Here is a 23,949-nt window from a genome sequence, read left to right as displayed (position 1 = left end):
AATAAGAACTTCGGACAGACTTAGGAAGTAATACATTTTTGTATTTAATTTGGAGAGAAATTTTTTCCCCTGAGTTTAATCATAATTGCAGGTTAATTAAGCTTAAATGAAGCAAAAGTAATCTCTCTTTGTGTTATGTGAGCCCAGTGCTTTTTGCCTAACTTTGTTGGGTTTCACATTTGGGTGCCCTTCATTTTTCTTTTTTAAGCCAAACAAATGTCAGTAAGTATACATGTCTAGGGTTAAGTTTGACATTCTGAGCATTTTCTTTTAACTAGAAATATGGGTGAAAGGAGTTGGCATTTTTCTTACTTGATCTTCAGAGTATAATTCAAGTTCTAAATTATTTTGTACTTTTGAATCTCTTTTATATAAACCAGCTAACAAAAAGTCTGAAAATTGCTATTTTTGAAACATTGGTTAAATATCAAGTAAAATTTTATTTTTCTTTTGATCTTCCTGACAGTCTGTGATGTAAGAAGCAATTTATTAGCATCTGCTTTCATCATCACGTAGTACATAAATCTCGTTGCTATACTTTTTTGCCCTGGAGTTTCTTAAATACTTTGTCAGTAATAAAGACTACTATTGAAATACTTAACTTAGTTAAGCTGCCATGTTGTTATTCCACATATGAGATCAACGTAAGATTTATTTTTAAACATTTCTCTTTAGCTAATTTTCCTTAGTAGGCGCATGGGTTACATCCTGCTAAGAAAAGGAAATCATGTTTGCCCCTTTTAATGTAAGAGAGGTTCTTTTGTTTAAATTAGCAGACATGTCTATGGTTATGTATACAGCTACATAGAAAAGAGACACTTAAAAAATCCTCAGTAGCTTTCTCAAAATGTGTGTAATAGCGATAAAAGTTCTTCGTTGTCTTCGTTTCTCTTTCTGCATTCAAATATTAGCTAAGATTTAATCAGGGCAGCGTCTTAAACACTTTTTTTTCATGATAGCTAAAGATCTGGCTAGCTAAAGAATTGCAGTATTCTTAATCATGGGACAAGATGTGTGGGCTTCTGGAATAGCTGACTAATCTCTGAATGCTGAGACTTTTTCCCCCTCATTCCTAGTTTCTCACATGGTTATAGAGGAAGTGAATTTTATGCAGAACCATCTTGAAATAGAGAAGACTTGTCGAGAAAGTGCTGAAGCTTTGGCAACAAAGGTGAGACATTTCAAATAAAGGAATTCTACCTGAGCTTTTAAATTTCAACTTGCTTTTCCAAACACTGGCCTCTGTCCTTTTCTGCTTTTCTAGTTCTCTAATCAGTTGTCTGCTCTCATCAGAGGTCTCAGAATCCTGGAATATGATTATGTAAATATCTGTCTTAATGCAAAGATTATTTTGATTGTAAAAAAAAAAAGTATTTGTGTGTGTGTATTTCAGCATTTGTGGTTTTTGCCTGTGAAAATGGTCCCAGAGTGGTCTGTTGAACTCAACTTTCCAAATGTCTGTGCATTTGGTTAAAATGCTAACCAAGTTTGAAACTAACCTAGAGTGACATGAAAGAGCAATGAGTGTTTCCTGTTTGAATCAGATGAAAAAGTCAGCCTCAGACCTTAGAGTTCAGGTGATTATTTTTGAAAGCAAAGTGAGGGCCTGCTAAGGGTGACCTCCAGTGCTCCACTGATTGCTTCTAGCTGATGAATTTACCAAGTGTGTAATTTTCTATATTCTGTCTCATCAGAAGTACATTATTATTATAGAATGTTTTTAATCTCTGTCTTATGTATTTTGGGTTGGGTAAAATGCATCTGAACCACTTCATCAGAAAATGGATTACAGCAATTTTCAGCCAAATTTCATTAGTGTTGCTGGTTTTGTTTCTTTCCCCTCTCCCCCATCACCTACATGCAGAGTATTTCTTTGGATGCAACTGAAATTCTGTAGATCAATAAGTCAGTCAATTTAATTTGTATGCATTAGCAGTGTGCTTGCTAGAGGTATTTGCTTAATTGTTGGCATAACAGCACTACATTAGAATTCATAAGATATGCAGGCAGAACCTAACTAAGAATATAAGTATGTGTATATAGCTTCTTTTCTGTTATTTGTCTGAAGAATATATAGCAATAGAGGCCATTGCTTTAAAAGCAACGATAACATGGGTGCTCTCATATCATTTCTGTTCTCTATATCACTAGAGTTCACTGGTTGATAATACTGTTGGAATTCTCTTTTCATTTCCTTTATTTTTGGACCAAGTAGAAAAAATGTATTCAGAGCATACTAGTTGTTCTGAATCTTGTAGTGGCTAAGGATAGTTTCTGTATTTTTCTCTTGTTATTAACAATCCCTGTTGCAATAGGACATCCAAAGTGAGAGCACTGGCTACCTCTCAGGACTGGCAGTTTATGGAAAACAGTGGTTTGGGAGGCAGTATGTACAGGTTTTATTCCTAATTGTATAATTTTGGACATATGTGACTTTGGCCAAGTTAATTCTGTTCCCTGGACTGCCATTGTGTCATCTTAAATGACAGGATGAACTAGAATTAGGACTAAAGTGAGAATGGGATGGACTTTCTTTATGATGACTTTAATCATTGGTCCCCTTACAAAATTATTTTATTGCTATTCCCCCCTTTTTTATTTAACAGTTGATTTTGAGCAAGAGAATTCACCTCTCTAACCTGCAATTATCATGTCATAATTGTCAGGGTAGACCAGGGTTGATTTCTTAAGAATACCCCAGACCCACTGATTCTGGGAGTATGGCCCAGACATGTGAATGTTGAAAAAGCTGCCAGGTGACTGTTATATTCATCCCTGCTGATGAACCAGTGTGTTACTAATCTCTAGGGTCATTTTTACAATTTAGTATTGACAATAGATCCTTAACTTACAGTTTGTCTTCTATTCTTTAAGAAGCTCTTTTGGAAATGGACTTACGGTTTGTTTTTGAGGATACAGTGTGAACTCAGGAACTTTAAAATAAAAAACAAACCAAAAATACCCAATTCAATTAAACGCTGTAGATGTGCTCATTGGATGTGGAAGATACTACAGCTTTGAATGCAAAGTTTGGAAACTTCATTATATGTGTGATCAATAAATGAAAGTAGCACATCCTGATTTAAGTATTAATTGTCATTTTTGGAAGTAGTTTTCATTTTCTAAGCAGCAGAGTTTCTGTAAATTCTTATTTTTCAAAAGTGTTTGCTGTCAAATTAATGACAAATGGAATGTTGCTTATGATACAATTTCTTTTAACATCTTTATTGGAGTAGAATTGCTTTACAATGTTGTGTTAGTTTCTGCTGTATAACAAAGTGAATCAGCTATATGTATACATATATCCCCATATCCCTTCCCTCTTGCATCTCCCTCCCACCCTCCCTATCCCACCCCTCTAGGTGGTCACAAAGCAGGAGCTGATCTCCCTGTGCTATGCAGCTGCTTCCTACTAGCTATCTATTTTACATACGGTACTGTATATATGTTAATGCTACTCTCTCATTTCGTCCCAGCTTACCCTTCCCCCTCCCCTTGTCAAGTCCATTCTCTGTGTCTGCGTCTTTATTCCTGTCCTGCCCCTAAGTTCATGAGAACCTTTTTTTTTTTTTTCGAGTCCATATACATGTGTTAGCATACGGTATTTGTTTTTCTCTTTCTGACTTCACTTTGTATGACAGACTCTAGGTCCATCCACCTCACTACAAATAACTCAATTTCGTTTCTTTTTATGGCTGAGTAATATTCCACTGTATATGTGTGCCACATCTTCTTTATCCATGCATCTGTTGATGGATGCTTAGGTTGCTTCCATATTCTGGCTATTGTAAACAGTGCTGCAATGAACATTGTGGTACATGACTCTCTTTGAATTATGGTTTTCTCAGGGTATATGCCCAGTAGTGGGATTGCTGGGTCATATGTTAGTTCTGTTTTCAGTTTTTTAAGGAACCTCCATACTGTTCTCCATAGTGGCTGTATCAATTTACATTCCCACCAACAGTGCAAGAGGGTTCCCTTTTCTCCACACCTTCTCCAGGATTTATTGTTTGTAGATTTTTTAATGATGGCCATTCTGACAGGTGTGAGGTGATACCTCATTGTAGTTTTGATTTGCATTTCTCTAATGATTAGTGATGTTGAGCATTCTTTCATGTGTTTGTTGGCAACCTGTATATCTTCTTTGGGGAAATGTCTGTTTAGATCTTCTGCCCATTTTTGGATTGGGTTGTTTTTTTTTTTTGATGTTGAGCTGTATGAGCTGCGTGTGTATTTTGGAGATGAATCCTTTGTCAGTTGCTTCATTTGCATATATTTTCTCCCATTTTGAGGGTTGTCTTTTTGTCTTGTTTATGGTTTCCTTTGCTGTGCAAAAGCTTTTAAGTTTCATTAGGTCCCATTTGTTTGTTTTTATTTCCATTTCTCTAGGAGGTGGGTCAGAAATACAATTTGACTGCATTATTTCCTTAAAAGCAAGTGTGGATGCTTTCCTTTGCTAAAATGTGAAAGTTAAACTGATAATTATAGACCAGTTATTTAAATCGTATGATCCAAGTCTGTTTAACTTGCTTATTTTGTATCTTTAAATATTCATTAAACTGTGCTCAATATAAAAACCCTATTTAAATTTGAATATAGTATAAGATTCTGTTACTGTAGGGTTACGAAAGATTTATTTTTGCCTTGTAACTAATAAGGATTCTAAAACCCAAGTAGCATGCCATTAACCTATATAACTTGATGAATAATAACTGCAGTGAAATTTCTCAGCCCAAATTTGTGAATTCATAGTTCTCAAAAATTTCCACTTAGTATGGTTATAAGATTTAATGTGTATAAGTCTTATATTTCTTCTTTAAGAATGTGAAAATGTTGTTTTAGATAAGACGTTTGCAATTTTGTTTGGCTTTTTTCTTGAGATAGTAACTGTTGAATAGAGTAATTGTATTACAGCCAAATAGTAGCTGGTAGACTTTGGTGCCTGGCTTGATAGAGGCATTAAAACTCTTTTGAGGGCAGAACTGTTAACTGTTAGGTTATTAAATATTACTTCGATGGTGGCCTGGGGAGCACCAGATGGCAAAAATTAGTATTTTCAGTTTTTCATGAGAATCCTGGGGGAAAAAACTTTGTATAGATGAATACCTTGGTTGAAGAAAACTAGCTGATAAATGACTTCCAGAGGAAAATTAGACACACAGACTAAACCTCTTTTGTTACTAATAGCTAATATTTGCTGAATTTTTACTGTATGTCAGTCACTATATTAAATGCTTTATATATGTATCTCTCATTTAATCTTCATATTATGGGATAGAGACTATTTTTATCCTTAGTTAGCTGATGAGAAAACTGACACTGAAAGATTAGATTATTCTAGAGGCAGAGACAGAATTTGATTACAGAGCTGAGTTCTTAACTCTGCTATACTAATTTTATAGAAATGCATACTCAAGTACTGCATTCCTCTGTGTCAATTATCTGTAGTATTGGTGTACATTAGAATCACCTGGGAAGCCCTGAAAAAGTGCTATGCTCGGCTCTACTGCCAGAGATTTTGGTCTGGTGAGGGCCTGCATGTTGGGAGTTTGTTTTTTTTTAAAAACTCTACAAATGGTAATGTGCAGGGTTGGGAACCATTAGTTTAACTATTAGGAGGCAGAATTACAAACTAAGTCTTGAGTTTTTTCACTTGAGTTTTTCTTAAATTGTTCTTTTCTCCTTGCATTCAGAAAAGATGTCATCATTTGAGAATTGACGATGGTCCTTGAGCGTCTAGTGCCATGCTCTAGCATTCATGGTTCAAAGAACACACAAACAATGTTTACTTGAATTTTCCATCTGAAGGAAGAGGGATTGGGAAATCATGGGTCTTATATCTTATCCCTGATCCTCTAATATAATATGGAGAACTGGGAATAAAGGTCTGTGTCTGATTCCTTGAATAGATCTCGCCAGCCTTCCCAGGAAGAATCTGTGGAATGGTTCATAGCCATTTCTAAGTGATTCTTCCTGATTCCCCAGAGAGGTCAGGGAATGCTCTAGGGAATGCTCTTGTGTTCCAGACCACGCTACTTGGGGTATATTTAGTTTCCATATTATTGGGGTAAGAATCAGATCTCCCAAATTGAAATGGACTGGACTTTCCCTGAGAGAAACCCTGAAGGGTCCTAATCATGATCACAAATGAAGGACCAAAGCCAGACAAATACGATACTAAACATCTTATTCTGGCATAAGGTTTACAGCAGTGAAGGGCATTTAGCTTTCCAGTGAATTGTTTCTGTCTGTGTTTATTTCCAGTGTCAGTTATTAAATTAAGAACTTGTCTTGATGGCCAACGGCCCTTAGTAAATGCAAACACATTTCTGTATCTTATATTTTATACTAGAGAAATCAATATACGAAATACTTTATACTCAAATAAGAGAAGACCTTTTATATTTTAGTCTTGTGAAGAGAACACATAAGCAAAACCATATTTTCCTTCTGTGGACTTTGGATCAACTTTAGTCTTCGTGTGTGCCTTGTACTAACATTTATGTGCACATAAACACAGGAGCTGAAGACGGTAACAATAATTGATAACCAACTCATTTTTACATCAGGGGATAACAAATACATTACTGAGTTAGGATTCCTTTATCTGCAGTGAATTAGATAGAGATAATAGAAACGTATCTTGAACTTTCTTCTGTCGTGTATTATTAGAACTCTATGTACAGATAGAAACACATTTTGAACTAATTTAAGCAGGAAAAGGAAAGAAAAGTAGGAATTTGTTCAGAGGGATATTGGAGAATCCCATAGAATCCATGAGCTAGGAGCGTTTTAGGAATGGACTGGAGCCCTGTGGCAAACCCTGTGTCTGTTGCTTTTCTCTGTCTCTCCTACACATTGGCTCCATTTTGGCTTTGCTGTGGACTGCCTTTCTCTATTCCTCAATTCAGTAGTGTAATGTGGTTGCCAGTAGCTACTGTATATCCAGACACATGGAAAGGAATTCATCTCTCTGTTCCAGTCTCCAAATTTCTAGAGAAGGGATCTAATTGACCAAGCTTGGATTATGTGCCTAATTCCTGGACTAATTATTATAGCTATGGCCAAAGTGGTAGGTTGTGCTTTGGGAGAACTTGGCTGTTCCCATAGAAATCATTTGGAACAGTGAAGAGGAGTGTCAGTGTCCAGAAAACAGAGAGTGCCAGGCAAACAAACATTTCAAAGATGTTCACAGCACAGCATCAAACAAAATATTTGCTTGAAAGAAAGTGTCTTAAATTAAGACTTTTAATGACTGTGAATAAATGGAAATTTTATTTAATCTATACTGGTGTTTCATCTTAATTCTTCTTGTATTTATCAGTTATAACTAGCATTTTCACATGCTGCTGGCTATAAGGCATAGGTTTTACTTAAAGTAATAAGTTTAATATTAAAAAGTATAAAAAACCTTATTTAATGACTCTTCTAATTGTTACTTCATGCTGTGAATGTTAATGAATGTGCAAGACAAAAATACACTTAATTTGTCTATTGTTTAAAAATCCAAGACACTCATTTTTTTTTAACATCTTTATTGGAGTATAATTGCTTTACAATGGTGTGTTAGTTTCTGCTTTATAACAAAGTGAATCAGCTATACGTATACATATATCCCCATATCTCTTCCCTCTTAACATCTCCCTCCCACCCTCCCTATCCCACCCCTCTAGGTGGCAAGACACTCATTTGACTGCTGTTAAAATAACTGTCTTTATATTTGCCTTAGTTAAATAAAGAAAATAAAGCATTGAAAAGAATCAGCATGTTATACATGGCCAAGCTGGGGCCAGATGTAATAACTGAAGAGATCAACATTGATGATGAAGATTCAACCATGGACCCTGAGGGTGCTGCCGAGACTTGTGTCTCAGTACAGTGTCAGAAGCAAATCAAGGGTAGGATCCCTGGCTTAATTATTGAGCATGTTTTTGACTCCTGTTAGGATAATGCTTCTGAACCCTGGTTGCACATTGGAATTACATGATAATTTCAAAAAATATTGATGCCTGGTTCCTACTTTGGAAAAAATTCTGACTATTTGTCACAGGGGGTGGCCTGGTTGAGAATCATGATGGATGTATAGCTTTATGAGTACTTTCTTGTTTGGGATTAGGCACTTTTGAAAGCATTGTCTTGACAGAAGCAGTCAGTTGGCCTATAAACTTCTAAAGGATAGGACTGTGTATTAAGATATTTTTGTTAAATGAAAGTAAGAATGAATAAAAGTATATTTAGCTGACACCTCCTGTTAGTCTGGTTCTCTGTTGGAATATTTGGGGAAGATACCTCCCCAAATTGCTTAGTCTCTGCCCTCCAAGAACTTCCCATATGATTCAGGCAATGAGCTAAAAGCAGTATGTAGTATTAAGCAACTGTGGTGGTCCCCAAGTAGTGCTGTAAGGCAAGATCACATGATACATCTATTAAATACACATTAACTTTATTAATAAATACACACACACACACACACACACACACACACACACACCCCTATATATTGTTAAGGATGTAGGAAAACAGTTTGGGGCTCAGTAACTATTGGAGCATTTTAACTTACTGTACCTGTCAGGAGCAATACTTGTTTGCTTGTTTGGTAGATAAAACTTCAGCAAGAAGTATAAAGAAGAAAGTAAAAAGAAAGCCATCTTAACCTGACTTTCTACCCCCTAACTTAAGACAAAATCATATTTATGTTGGTAGGAAGGGAGAGGAAGTTTAAAGGCTTTCCTTTTGTTTGTATTTCTCCCTTCTGTTAGGTCTTGAATGGTATGGTCTCTTGTTCTTCTTTAAGATTAGTCAGCCAGTGAAGAAAGTGGTTTTAAAGTAAGCCTCTGATGGGGCTTCCCTGGTGGCGCAGTGGTTGAGAGTCCGTCCGCCTGCCGATGCAGGGGACACGGGTTCGTGCCCCGGTCCGGGAAGATCCCACATGCCGTGGAGTGGCTAGGCCCGTGAGCCATGGCCGCTGAGCCTGCGTGTCTGGAGCCTGTGCTCCGTAACGGGAGAGGCCACAACAGTGAGAGCCCCGCATACCGCAAAAAAAATAAAAGTCTCTGAGAACCCTTCAGTTAAGCTGGGTTCATGTAAAAAGTTTGATTTAACTTATAAATAAATAACCACATAGCAGGTTTCTAACTATCCTTGGAGAAGGGTAAGAAATTAAAAGCACTTAAAAGCTAAGTGGCAAAAGTGTGTGGGCCTGGGTATAAATTTAAGTACTCTGTGCTAATCCATGTTTTTTTTTTTAACATTTGAGTGGTAGAAGTAACTTTAATCTAACACCAGAAGTTTTTGCACTTATAGTTGCTAGTATTTTCACTCTAGTAATACAGTTTTCATTAAATCTCAATAATATGAAATATGAAGTAAATTAAGAAACAAAACACCAACACCCTGGAGAGAAAATTATTAGAATTAACCCTTTTTCAAATAGGTTTTATTTTGAGTCAGTTCAAATAATGTTTAAGGGCTGTAAATTGGCAGCAAGTCAGGATTTTTTTCTTTAAATCAAAATCTCCAAATTATTAGCTGCCCAGTTTGTTTGTATTGCATTGTGACAAAAGCCCATGGCCATTAAAAAATAAAAAATAAATTAGTACAGTGCCTTAATTTGTTTTGCTGAAAGCTTAAAAAAATTCTACTTCTAAAATGCCAGATAGTTTCCTAGAATACAGGTTTGATATATTGCAGAGAAAACATGATCTAGTATATTTAACATAGTGAGCGTGCCTGATACAAAATTTTAGAAACATAGCTATATTTGGTGGGGCGGGGGGGGAGAAGTGATATTTCCATTGTCTTTTGCTACTTCATTTTCCTTTTAATTGTGGAATAACTTTGACCATAAGCTGCACATGGATTGGCGTTTTCAATTCTTCTGACAAGATTGGTTTCTTCTTTTAAAAATAAGGCTTTTTTTTTCTTATTTTTTTCTTTAAAAATGCAGAACTTCGAGATCAAATTGTATCTGTTCAGGAGGAAAAGAAGATATTAGCCATTGAACTGGAAAATCTCAAGAGCAAACTTGTAGAAGTAATTGAAGAAGTATGTATCTTAGGCCCGAAAGGCAAGACCTTTAGTCTTTTAAGGTGTTTGGGGACAGGCTAAGTCAAAAACTTGCTGTTGGAAGCTAATTTCTGACATGAGAACCATGTACCAATTTTAATCTTCTCTTGTCCCCACTATTTCAGACATACAAAAAGGTATAGAAAATAAGATCATGAACATTCATGTACCCACAGTCTAGCTCAAGAAATAAAATAGTAAAATAGCATTGAAGTGTTTCCTATTGTCCCGTGTGTTTCACTGTGAGGCAGATTTGTGACAGTGATATCTGCATTTAAGTCATACACTTTGTTGCTGCTGGTGAAGAATGATTTTTCTTCTCTGATGGAGGGCTGACTCAGCTGGGAAAGGCTATGCCCCTCTGTACCTCCAACACAGGCATATATGATAGATGGTAGAATGGGTTCAAGTGGGTATTTGGAGAATCTTTTTATTTTTCCTTTTGAATTGTCTTTAAGAGCAGGAGCACATAATTAGCCTTCTTTGCATGAGGCTTCAAGGATCTGCCTTTGCAGTCTCGGTTTAACTTATATCAGTGGTTCTCAGAGTCTGAAGCCCAAGGCTTCCCAACTGATGTGTATAGCACCTTGATATCCTTCAAATGGCTTACAGGTATGCCAGGGTATTGACCCCTTCAGTGAGCAGCCTCTTTCAGTTACCCCAGTTCCTATACACATATTCTTAAGGGCCATAATGTGAAAAAGGTTGGAAAGCAATGACCACCAACCTCCCAGCCCCAGTTGCTTTTACTTATTGTGGCAGTAAGTGTGAGTGGGAAGAAGGATGATGACATTCTAGAAGCGTTGAACTGTATACTGGTTACTAATTTAAACCAAAAACAACGATATAGCTTATACTAAAGGAAACCAGTTCACAGACCATATGGAAGTGCTGATGGATTCAGGGTCCCTTTCAGGGACCATTACCTTAGCTTGTTTCTTGAGTATAACCATAGGAGAGAAAGAAAGACATTTTGATGCATTCCAATCCTCAATTATAATTATTTATTGATGATTCTCTCCCCTCCCACTTAGAGGTGTTATTGGAAGCCATTTCAGAAGTCATTTTTATTATGACTATTTCAGACATCTGAAAAGTGTAAAAAACAAAATAACGAACCTCCATATGCCTACTATGTAGTTTAATACATAAAACATTAGCATAGTATTGAAACCTGTGTGCATCTCTCCCTAACTGCATTCTCCTCACTCCCTGCACTGTTTCCTTAAACAACCATTATTCTGAACTTGTTTTTTATAATTTCAATGCATATATTTACATTTTTACTACAATACCTAGTATTTTGAGTGTTTTAAACTATATAAACCTGCTTTTTTAATTCAACATAATGCTTTTGAGATTTATCCACTTGGTACATGTAACTTTACATTCTTTTTTTTAAAACTATACTATGATATTCTTTTTTCCTATTGATAGATGCCAAAAATTATTTCAGAAATTTAAGTTTTGTGTGGGGGGAGATTTTCATATGTATTTTGTTTAAGCCAAAAGTCAAAGTTCAAAGTCTTTTTTATTTTCAAAATTTATGTATGTTTTACAAAATTAAGCCAAATGTCATCAGAGTTTAAAATGAATACCAAAATTGAATATTGGCTCTCTGATTAAATGATTCAAGTGTTTTCTGGGTGCAGTCTAATTGGATTTTTGCATTAAAAATGTCAATCATTTACACTGGACGGCTAGAACACTGCCATATTTAGGGACCAATGCCAGTACTATTTGGAATATGTAAAGAAGTTCCGGATGTACATCCTAAATTAAATAGTTACTTTGAGGCTTTAAAAACATTTTGATAGAAGCCTAGCACAGTGAAGCCAATTACTGCTTTAATGTAACATCGTGTTGAAAGTTGAACAGCAATTTAAGTATCACACATCATCATATATCATGTTTTACAATTTTGGATGTTTTCTCCCCTCAAAATATCACATTTTTAGGTAAATAAAGTTAAACAAGAAAAAGATGTTTTAAATTCGGAAGTTCTTGAACAGAGAAAAGTCTTAGAAAAATGCAATAGAGGTATGTATTTCCAGTCTTTTCCCTCAAATATATATGTAATTTATTTTGTTTATATATATTTTGTGTTGTTTTGTACTGGTGTCTAAAGATTCTTGTAGCAAAAATCTTCTATATTGTGTTTTCCTAACTTCTAGCAATGAGACTCTCTCATTCCTGCTCTTTTTCCACCTACCTGAGAGTCTGGGGACATTTAAAAGTGCTTTTGCTTGAGGAATTCATGACCCACTCATTTTGAAACTTCAAACCTAAATACTCTTTTGTTCTACATATATCTTGGGACCATGGCCATATTGGCTATCCCCTCAGTGTTTATATATCTGGTAGGTTAATTGGTAAACTTCTCCTCGATCAAGAAGAGATTAGGATATCTACATAAATACATGCAACATTATATGAAAAAATTTTAAATTAAGAGGATATGGAAAATGGGACAAAGGGAAAGTGAGAATATATGTTAATGTACAAAGTGCTTATTACTTACTCCGAGTTCTTGCACATTTCCTGCCTGTGTGCCTGAAGTCTGGCTCTGAGCTCTCTAGGAGCCAGAGTGATGAGAGATTCATGATCATTTTTATGAATCACATAAAAATTTACCTGTTGGTCAGGAGAAGCAGACCTGGTCTCATGGTGAGAAGGAACTTTCTCCAGAGGCTACTTCTAGAGAAAATTCTGTGTAATTTGATTCCGTCATACTTGTCATAAAACACAGCATCAAGTCTCATGGGACCATTTCTTATGTCCCCTGGTTTAGGGCAAAGGAGCAAAGTGCAGTTCTGCAAACATAATTCTTAAGGGAGGGGACTTACTATGCTTTTTGTTCTCCTTTTTTCCCTCAGCCCACTGTCTTTCACCAAACACTAAAAGGAAACCTTTCAGACCCAGGGCCTTCCCTATTGTTATTGGTGGTAGTTCTCCATCTTTGTGTCATTCATGAATTGAGATTTTTTTTTTAGTAAATAAAGGACCTTGTAGCTAACTGTGGGAGATGCACTAGGTTGTAACATTTCCTCTGCCTTTTATGCATTTAAGAAGATAGAAAAGGTGTAGAAGAATTTTCAGTCATGATGCACTGTGCTAGAAACAGAGGGCTCTGCAGAGGTTAATATCATGGACCTTGCCTTCAGGGAGACCCTTATCTAGGCAGAGAGAGATTATATAAATAAATACATGACTAGGGCCAACCGAATTTCTTTCAGAATCCAAGAGGGCCAGGTCATGTGAAAATTCACTTTTTATTATAGTGTTTTGGACATAGAATAGAAAGTTAATTATCTTGCCCAGGGCTTCAGATAGTCATAATCTTCTTTGTTTTGTTTGTGAAATTTCTTTTTTTTTTAAGATAGGTTTGAAAATCGTTTAGCTCTCAGGGACCTGTAATTCACATTACAAACCACCACTTCATTGCTTTACTTGAGTAAGACTATTAGTCTTTCCTCTGAGGAGGCAGTAGATTGACTGAGTACAGAGTTTGAAATTCTGTGTCATTACGCGGCAAACCAGTCCTTAATCAGTTAGGACTGAAGTGCCCTGGAGGAACAGTTTGTGAAAGCTGCCATTAAGAGAGCCTTTTTAAAGGTTTTTATTGACATGACTCAGCTCAGGATTGAAAGTGCCTTGCTGGAAGCCAGTGGAGAGACTAGTGTGCTGTCCACCTATGTGGTTCCTAGTTGGTAATGGCGTCATCACTCCCTCTGTCCCGTCTACATCATTATTTAACAGAATAGGTCACAGAATATCAAAAAGTAGGAAAGAATTCATGTTGCTCCTATTTGACAGTATCGTCCCTTTGAAGATTTCTGTCCACAGTGATTCTTTAATTCAAAGCTCTGACTCTGGGCCCATATGGATCTAAGGCTGTTTCTCTTCTTTATAAACATGGAGAACACTTTGAAATAACTTACATATGTACATTTTTTCTTTTTATCCAAATAACATATTTTTTGGTGGAAAGTATAGATTTATATGGGAAAAGTAAAAAAAAAAGAAAACTCAACCCTTACAGTCCAGAGATAAGCACTATTAACATTTTAGTATTTATTCTTCCAGGAGAGGAAAGGGGGGAGGGGCAATTTATGGGTAGGGGACTAAGAGGTACAAACTATTATGTATAAAATAAGCTACAAGGGTATATTGTACAACACAGGAAATGTAGCCCATATTTTATAATAACTATAAATGGAGCATAACCTTTAAAAATTGTGAATCACTATATTGTACACCTATAACATATGATATTGTGCATCAACTATATTTCAATCAGAAAACCTATATATGTACATTGAGTTGTTTATTAAATATGTTTATAATGTATATGGAGTATAAATAAAATACCAACAAAAGAAATACCTTTTTTGCCCATCGGTGCTTTACAAGCCCCTGGACATCAGTCTCTACTTGTGTTCCTTCCTTGGACTTTTATCATTGCTTTTATTTATAGTTTTGTCAGATATATATATATATCCCTAAACAGCATATTGTTTAATTTTGCATGTTTTTGAACTTTATATAAATGATATCATTTTGCATATGTCCTTCTGCTGCTTTTTGTGTTTGTCCGGTTCATCATGTTGAAGGGTATTGCTGTGGTATGTTTATTTTCACTGCTGTATAATATTTCATTCAATGTCTATACCAAAATTCATTTATCCAGTATCCATTTGGTGAATGTTTGAGTTTTTTCCAGTTTTTTTTTGCTATTCCAAGTCATGCTGTTATGAAAATTCTTATACATGTCTTCTGGTGCACATATCCAAGAGTTTCACTAAGATATATGCCAAAGGTAAAATTTTATCTTCAATTTCACTACATAATGCCAAATTATTTTTAAAGTAGATCTATAAGTTTATACTCCTGTTAACAGTGTATTTGTTTCCATTGTTCTGTATTCTCTCCCAGCTTGATATAGCTATACTTTTAAATTTTTGCCAGTTGCCTCTTTGGTGAGTATAAAAAGGTAGCTATGGTTTTACTTTCCTTTTCCTTGGTTACTAATGCAGATGGTAATTGGCCTTTCACGTGTTTCCTCTTCAGTGAAATCCTTGTTGACGTGTTTTGTATGTGGCTTTTAAAAAACAAAAATGAACTCATTTTAAAAATATATCATGAATGTCTTTCCATTCAGTAAATATGCCTCTACAATGTAATTTTGATGGCAGAATATTTCTTGTACACAGCATACTTTACTTAACTGATCCTTCAGTGTTAGACCATCTAGATTATTTCACTGTTTTCAGCAATGATGCACAGAGCACCCTTGCAATTAAATCTCTGTATATGTGCATGATTTATTCTTTTAGAAGAATAAATACATTCCTAAAAGTGGAATTGTTGAGTCAAAGGGTATGAATAGTTTTAGATTTTAGATTCATATTGCCAAGTTGCCCTCTAAAAAGGTCTTACCAATTTATACTCCAACCAGCAATGAATGTGGGTGCTTATATGCCTGAATAAGGAATCTTTCGTCACCATTTTTCATCTGTATTCCTGATAATCTGTGTGGCGTATTGTCCATTTTCTTTTCCTTGTCTTCTCAAGTGTCCATGCTAGCAGTAGAAGAGTATGAGGAAATGCAAGTGAACTTGGAACTGGAGAAGGACCTTCGAAAGAAAGCAGAGTCGTTTGCACAAGAGGTAAATATCTTGCAGAGACTTTGTATTTTATTTTTATATTTTAAAGAACTTTGCAGGTGACATATTAAAATATTTTTTGAGGTTGAATAAGCAGTCACTTTGAATTACGAATCACCTGATTTAGGGAGCTGTGGAATAGTATCAAATTCATTGAACTTGGTGTCGGAAGATCTGGGTTTAAATTTTGGCCATGTCGTTCAGTTAGTAGCTGTATGTTACTAGCACTTATTAGCAGTCCCTCAGCCTCTTTGGGCTTCACTTTCACCATCTATAAAATGGGTGATGTTACTAACCTAACCAAGTGGATTTTAAAATCAAATGGCACAATTTTTCAAAAGAATTTTGTAAACTAAAAAATGGTATGTCGGGGAAAGAAATTATATTTAGGGATACCCATCCCATAACTTGTGAGGGAAAGTCCAGCTTGAGTACAGGATTTTTGCATGTTTCCAGTAGCCTCAAGACCTCAAGAATCTAGGTTACATCTCAGTATACCATCTGAAATAACAATATCATGGTATTAGTATTTCTCTTCAGCTGCTATTCAGTGCTCTCATTATGTGAGTTGATTCTTCTGCTTGCTGTGGAACATTGTCATGTTACACATCCATTATCTGAGCCTTTCACCAGAGTAATGACTTGCCTCTCATGTTAGAGATAAGCTTTGAGCTTCTCATGTTCTGGCCTTAACTTTGTTGCCATGTGGTTATTGGGTATTCCATGGCTCTGGGACTGGTTTCCAGGGAAATGATGAGGCACCAGTTGGCTGAACTGTAACAGCTCATGATATGGAGCTGATCTGCATGAGATTTCCATCATGTGTAAATATTTTGAATCTGTGTGCATACTGTAGGTTCAAGGAAAGTAGCTAAGGAAATATAAAACATTCTTAGGTGGACGTATTCTAGGTGTAGAAGGAAGACAAAGCATGGGGTTATGGGAATGACATTTGAAGATCAGATTATGGTTTTGTGCAGGAGTTTTTCTGTGCTTGAATGTAGCTGTGCTAGCAATGAACTATACAAAAGATTTAGGCCGAGAGGATCTGATTTCAAATATTATGATTCATTTTACTCAGAGAGTTTAATGAAAGGTGAGTAAGTATTGTTCTCTTATTTCCTGGAAGGAAGAAAAAAAAATTGAAGTGTGTAAGAGCCCTTTGGAAAAAGCTGCAGCATACATAAATAATGGAACTTGGGCTTCCCTGGTGGCCCTGAGAGTCCGCCTGCCGATGCAGGGGACACGGGTTCGTGCCCCGGTCCGGAAAGATACCACGTGCCGCAGAGCGGCTGGGCCCGTGAGCCATGGCCGCCAAGCCTGCGCGTCCGGAGCCTGTGCTCCGCAATGGGAGAGGCCGCAACAGTGAGAGGCCCGCGTACAGCAAAAAAAAAAAAAAAAAAAAAAAAAAAAAGGAACTAAATAAATGGTTGAGGGGAGGGAGACTAGAGATAATGTGAAGATGCCTCCATTGCAAAACTGAAAATGTTAGCTGATTTTGACCTGAATGCTAGGGTCTTATTTTGAGAGACATTTTCAGTTTTCCATTTCTTGTTTGTAGAATGATGTTAGAATACAAAGCAGCTCAAAGAAAAACTTGAAGGCCATGCAGTAGCAGAGAGGATAGATGGAAGAAGTAAGATTCCTTTAAGAATGAATGATTCAGGGCTTCGCTGGTGGCGCAGTGGTTGAGAGTCCGCCTGCTGATGCAGGGGACAGGGGTTCATGCCCCGGTCTGGGAAGATCCCACATGCCGCAGAGCGGCTGGGCCCGTGAGCCATGGCCGTCGAGCCTGCGCGTCCAGAGCCTGTGCTCCGCAACAGGAGAGGCCGCAACAATGAGAGGCCCACGTACCACAGGAAAAAAAAAAAAAAAGAATAAATGATTCAGTCTGCCATCCACTTGGTAGTGATTGGTGGAAACAATAATACTGACATGTTAACCCAGAATGAGGAGAGAGAAGTTTGAGGAGGGAAAGCAAGAGCGGTGGCACTTACATTACTGGTAGCATAAGTATTTGCAACAGTGCTCAATGATTGTACAATATCTAGGTTTGATCTACACAGTAGTGAGAAGAAAAGATAGATTAGAACTAGTATATCTTCCCTTTTCACGGTTTACAAATTCTCAGGTTTTCAACAGATAACTACACGACTTAGCTTAACTAGAGAAGTACCACTTTTGCATTTTGTTCTTTAGTGCATTCAGCAAACATCTGGTAAGCCAGACAGTGTGTAGATAGTGGGAATATAATGGTGAAGAAAGCAAATATGATCCTTGCCCTGTTGGTGTGTACAGTGTAGAGCTGTAGAAATCAATTTTTTTTTCCTATTTTCATTTTGCCAAACTTTGAGTATTTGACAGTGCTTTTCTTTTTTTTTAATTTTTGAATTTTATTTTTTTATACAGCAGGTTCTTATTAGTCATCAGTTTTATACATATAAGTGTGTACATGTCAATCCCAATCTCCCAGTTCATCCCACCACCACCCCCTCCCCCCCACCGCTTTCCCCCCTTAGTGTCCATACGTTTGTTCTGTACATCTGTGTCTCAGCTTCTTCCCTGCAAACCAGTTCATCTGTACCATTTCTCTAGGTTCCACATACATGCGTTAATATACGATATTTTTCTCTTTCTGACTTACTTCATTCTGTATGACAGTCTCTAGATACATCCGTCTCAACAAATGACCCAATTTTGTTCCTTTTTATGGCTGAGTAATATTCCATTGTATATATGTACCACATCTTCTTTATCCACTCCTCTGTTGATGGGCATTTAGGTTGCTTCCGTGACCTGGCTATTGTAAATAGTGCTGAAGTGAACATTGGGGTGCATGTGTCTTTTTGAATTACGGTTTTCTCAGGGTATATGCCCAGTAGTGGGATTGCTGGATCATATGGTAATTCTATTTTTAGTTTTTTAAGGAACCTCCATACTGTTCTCCATAGTGGCTGTATCAATTTACATTCCCACCAACAGTGCAGGAGGGTTCCCTTTTCTCCACACCCTCTCCAGCATTTGTTGTTTGTAGATTTTCTGATGATGCCCATTCTAACTGGTGTGAGGTGATACCTCATTGTAGTTTTGATTTGCATTTCTCTAATAATTAGTGGTGTTGAGCAGCTTTTCATGTGCTTCTTGGCCATCTGTATATCTTCTTTGGAGAAATGTCTATTTAGGTCTTCTGCCTATTCTTGGATTGGGTTGTTTGTTTTTTTAATATTGAGCTGCATGAGCTATTTATATATTTTGGAGATTAATCCTTTGTTTTTTCATTTGCAAATAGTTTCTCCCATTCTGAGGGTTGTCTTTTCATCTTCTTTATGGTTTCCTTTGCTGTGCAAAAGGTTTGAAGTTTCATTAGGTCCCATTTGTTTATTTTTGTTTTTATTTCCATTACTCTAGGAGGTGGGTCAAAAAAGATCTTGCTGTGATTTATGGCAAAGAGTGTTCTTCCTATGTTTCCCTCTAAGAGTTTTATAGTGTCTGGTCTTACATTTAGGTCTTTAATCCATTTTGAGGTTATTTTTGTGTATAGTGTTAGGGAGTGTCCTAATTTCATTCTTTTACATGTAGCTGTCCAGTTTTCCCAGCACCACTTATTGAAGAGACTGTCTTTTCTCCATTGTCTGTCCTTGCCTCCTTTGTCATAGATTAGTTGACCATAGGTGCGTGGGTTTATCTCTGGGCTTTCTGTCTTGTTCCATTGATCTATATTTCTGTTTTTGTGCCAGTACCATACTGTCTTGATTACTGTAGCTTTGTAGTACAGTCTGAAGTCAGGGAGTCTTGATTCCTCCAGCTCCATTTTTTCCCCTCAAGACTGCTTTGGCTATTCGGGGTCTTTTGTGTCTCTATACAAATTTTAAGATTTTTTGTTCTAGTTCCGTAAAAAATGCCACGTAATTTGATAGGGATTGCATTGAATCTGTAGATTGCTTTGGGTAGTATAGTCATTTTCACAATATTGATTCTTCCAACCCAAGAACATGGTAGATCTCTCCATCTGTTTGTACCATCTTTAATTTCTTTCATCAGTGTCTTACAGTTTTCTGCATATAGGTCTTTTGTCTCCCTAGGTAGGTTTATTCCTAGGTATTTTATTCTTTTTGTTGCAGTGGTAAATGGGAGTGTTTCCTTAATTTCTCTTTCAGATTTTTCATCATTAGTGTATAGGAACGCAAGAGATTTCTGTGCATTATTTCTGTATCCTGCAACTTTACCAAATTCACTGATTAGCTCTTGTAGTTTTCTGGTGGCCTGTTTAGGATTCTCTATGTATAGCATCACGTCATCTGCAAACAGTGACAGTTTTACTTCTTTTCCAATTTGTATTCCTTTTATTTCTTTTTCTTCTCTGATTGCCATGGCTAGGACTTCCAAAGCTATGTTGAATAATAGTGGTGAGAATGGACATCCTTGTCTCGTTCCTGATCTTAGAGGAAATGCTTTCAGTTTTTCACCATTGAGAATGATGTTTGCTGTGGGTTTGTCGTATATGACCTTTATTATGTTGAGGTAGGTTCCCTCTATGCCCACTTTCTGGAGAGTTTTTATCATAGATGGGCGTTGAATTTTGTCGAAAGCTTTTTCTGCATCTATTGAGATGATCATATGGTTTTTATTCTTCAGTTTGTTAATATGGTGTATCACATTGATTGATTTGCATATATTGAAGAATCCTTGCATCCCTGGGATAAATCCCACTTGATCATGGTGTATGATCCTTTTAATGTGTTGTTGGATTCTGTTTGCTAGTATTTTGTTGAGGATTTTTGCATCTATATTCATGAGTGTTATCGGTCTTTAATTTTTTTTTGTAGTATCTCTGTCTAGTTTGGGTATCAGGATGATGACTCATAGAACGTGTTTGGGAGTGTTCCTTCCTCTGCAATTTTTTTTTTTTTTTTTTTTGAGGTACGCGGGCCTCTCACTGTCGTGGCCTCTCCCATTGCGGAGCACAGGCTCTGGACGCGCAGGCTCAGCGGCCATGGCTCACAGGCCCAGCCACTCCACAGCACGTGGGATCTTCCTGGACCTGTGCACAAACCCGTATCCCCTGCATCGGCAGGCGGACTTTCAACCACTGCGCCACCAGGGAAGCCCTCTCTGCAATTTTTTGTAAGAGTTTGAGAAGGATGGGTGTTATCTCTTCTCTAAATGTTTGATAGAATTCACCTGTGAAGCCATCTGGTCCTGGACTTTTGTTTGTTGCAAGATTTTTAATCACAGTTTCAATTTCATTACTTGTAATTGGTCTGTTCATATTTTCTGTTTCTTCCTGGTTCAGTCTTGGAAGTCTATACCTTTCTAAGAATTCGTCCATTTCTTCCACGTTGTCCATTTTATTGGCATAGAGTAGCTTGTAGTAGTCTCTTAGGATGCTTTGTATTTCTGCGGTGTCTGTTGTAACTCCTCCTTTTTCATTTCTAATTTTATTGATTTGAGTCCTCTTCCTCTTTTTCTTGATGAGTCTGGCTAATGGGTTATCAATTTTGTTTATCTTTTCAAAGAACCAGCTTTTAGTTTTATTGATCTTTGGTTTTGTTTTCTTTGTTTCTATTTCATTTATTTCTGCTCTGATCTTTATGATTTTTTTCTTTCTGCTAACTTTGGGTTTTGTTTGTTCTTCTTTCTCTAGTTCCTTAAGGTGTAAGGTTAGATTGTTTATTAGAGATTTTTGTTGTTTCTTGAGGTAGGCTTGTATAGCTATAAAATTCCCTCTTAGAACTGCTTTTGCTGCATCCCATAGGTTTTGGATCGTCGTGTTTTCATTGTCATTTGTGTCTAGGTACTTTTTGATTTCCTATTTGATTTCTTCAGTGATCTCTTGGTTATTTAGTAACGTATTGTTTAGCCTCCATGTGTTTGTGTTTTTTACGTTTTTTTCCCTGTAATTCATTTCTAATCTCATAGCGTTGTGGTCAGAAGAGATGCTTGATATGATTTCAGTTTTCTTAAATTTACTGAGGCTTGATTTGTGACCCAAGATGTGATCTGTCCTGGAGAATGTTCTGTGTGCACTTGAGAAGAAAGTGTAATCTGTTGTTTTTGGATGGAATGTCCTATAAATATCAATGAAATCTATTTGGTCTGTTGTGTCATTTAAAGCTTCTGTTTCCTTATTTATTTTCATTTTGGATGATCTGTCCATTGGTGTAAGTGAGGTGTTAAAGTCCCCCACTACTATTTTGTTCACTGTCGATTTCCTCTTTTATAGCTGTTAGCAGTTGCCTTATGTATTGAGGTGCTCCTGTGTTGGGTGCACCTATATTTATAATTGTTATATCTTCTTCTTGGATTGATCCCTTGATCATTATGTAGTGTCCTTCCTTGTCTCTTGTAACATTCTTTAAAGTCTATTTTATCTGATATGAGTGTTGCTACTCCAGCTTTCTTTTGATTTACATTTGCATGGAATATCTTTTTCCATCCCCTCACTTTCAGTCTGTATGTGTCCCTAGGTCTGAAGTGGGTCTGTTGTAGACAGCATATAGATGGGTCTTGGTTTTGTATACATTCAGCAAGCCTGTGTCTTTTGGTTCGAAAATTTAATCCATTCAAATTTAAGGTAATTATTTATATGTATGTTCCTATCACCATTTTCTTAATTGGTTTGGGTTTGTTTTTGTAGGTCCTTTTCTTCTCTTGTGTTTCCCACTTAGAGAAGTTCCTTTAGCATTTGTTGTAGAGCTGGTTTGGTGGTGCTGAATTCTCTTAGCTTTTGCTTGTCTGTAAAGCTTTTGATTTCTCCATCGAATCTGAATGAGATGCTTGCCAGGTAGAGTAATCTTGGTTGTAGGTTCTTCCCTTTCATCACTTTAAACATGTCATGCCACTCCCTTCTGGCTTGTAGAGTGTCTGCTGAGAAATCAGCTGTTAACCTTATGGGAGTTCCCTTGTATGTTATTTGTCGTTTTTCCCTTGCTGCTTTCAATAATTTTTCTTTGTCTTTAATTTTTGCTAATTTGATTACTATGTGTCTTGGCGTGTGTCTCCTTGGGTTTATCCTGTATGGGACTCGCTGAGCTTCCTGGACTTGAGTGGCTATTTCCTTTCCCATGTTAGGGAAGTTTTCAACTATAATCTCTTCAGATATTTTCTCTGGTCCTTTCTCTTTCTCTCTTCTCCTTCTGGGACCCCTATAATGCGAATGGCGTTTAATGTTGTCCCAGCGGTCTCTTAGGCTGTCTTCATTTCTTCATTCTTTTCTTTATTCTGTTCCGCAGCAGTGAATTCCACCATTCTGTCTTCCAGGTCACTTATCCATTCTTCTGCCTCAGTTATTCTGCTGTTGATTCCTTCTAGTGTAGTTTTCATTTCAGTTATTGTATTGCTCATCTCTGTTTGTTTGTTCTTTAATTCTAGGTTTTTGTTACACATTTCTTGCATCTTCTTGATCTTTGCCTTTATTCTTTTTCTGAGGTCCTGGATCATCTTCACTATCATTATTCTGAATTCTTTTTCTGGAAGGTTGCCTATCTCTACTTCATTTAGTTGTTTTTCAGGGGTTTTATCTTGTTCCTTCATCTGGTACATAGCCCTCTGTCTTTTCATCTTGTCTGTGTTTCCGTGAATGTGGTTTTTGTTTCACAGGCTGCAGGACTGCATTTCTTCTTGCTTCTGCTCAGAAATCAATTTTTGAAGTTAATTTAGTTTACCTTTTTAGTTACAAAAGGAAGATATATACCTTGTAAACATACAAACAATTCTCAAATGTGTAAATTAAAAATTGAACATTTCTTCCTTACTTCTGTTCACACTTGTCCAATTAAAAACCAAAACCAGTACTTCCCTGGTGGTGCAGTGGTTAAGAATCCGCCTGCCAATGCAGGGGACAGAGGTTTGAGCCCTGGTCTGGGAAGATCCCACATGCTGTGGAGCAGCTAAGCCCATGTGCCACAACTACTGAGCCCACGTGTCACAACTACTGAGCCCATGTGCCACAACTAACGAAGCCTCCATGCCTAGAGCCTGTGTTCTGCAACAAGAAGCCTCCACAATGAGAAGCCTGCGCACCACAACGAAGAGTAGCCCCCACTTGCCACAGCTAGAGAAAGCCTGCGGGCAGCAGCCAAGACCCAACACAGCCATAAATAAATGAATAAAAAAATAAAAAATAAACCCTGAAATCAAAAACATGATCCCCCACAAGGAAGAAACAACGAGTTGTCTTCCTAGCTATGTTAAGTTTTTGTATTTCCTCAACGTAATT

The 23,949-nt window shown here is 36.9% G+C and overlaps 1 protein-coding gene across 5 annotated transcripts in view; it reads left to right on the top strand.

The window, feature by feature from the left end:
• The window catches only part of SHTN1 (shootin 1), a 101,421-nt gene that overhangs the window by 30,147 nt on the left and 47,325 nt on the right, over window positions 1–23,949 (top strand). For all 5 annotated transcript variants that reach the window (XM_029245734.1, XM_029245735.1, XM_029245731.1 and 2 more), the window contains exons 4-8: window positions 1,077–1,171; window positions 7,730–7,898; window positions 9,947–10,044; window positions 12,024–12,105; window positions 15,640–15,734. In XM_029245734.1, the coding sequence (XP_029101567.1) occupies window positions 1,077–1,171; window positions 7,730–7,898; window positions 9,947–10,044; window positions 12,024–12,105; window positions 15,640–15,734 (539 nt within the window). The remainder of the gene's footprint in view (window positions 1–1,076; window positions 1,172–7,729; window positions 7,899–9,946; window positions 10,045–12,023; window positions 12,106–15,639; window positions 15,735–23,949) is intronic.

This window comes from Monodon monoceros, unplaced genomic scaffold (assembly GCF_005190385.1).
Source record: "Monodon monoceros isolate NGI ecotype Baffin Bay Population unplaced genomic scaffold, NGI_Narwhal_1 Super_Scaffold_4, whole genome shotgun sequence".
In the NCBI taxonomy this organism is placed as follows: Eukaryota; Metazoa; Chordata; class Mammalia; order Artiodactyla; family Monodontidae; genus Monodon; species Monodon monoceros.
The sequence above is the reverse complement of the archived record's forward strand: the minus strand, read 5'-3'. Positions and strand labels throughout refer to the sequence as shown.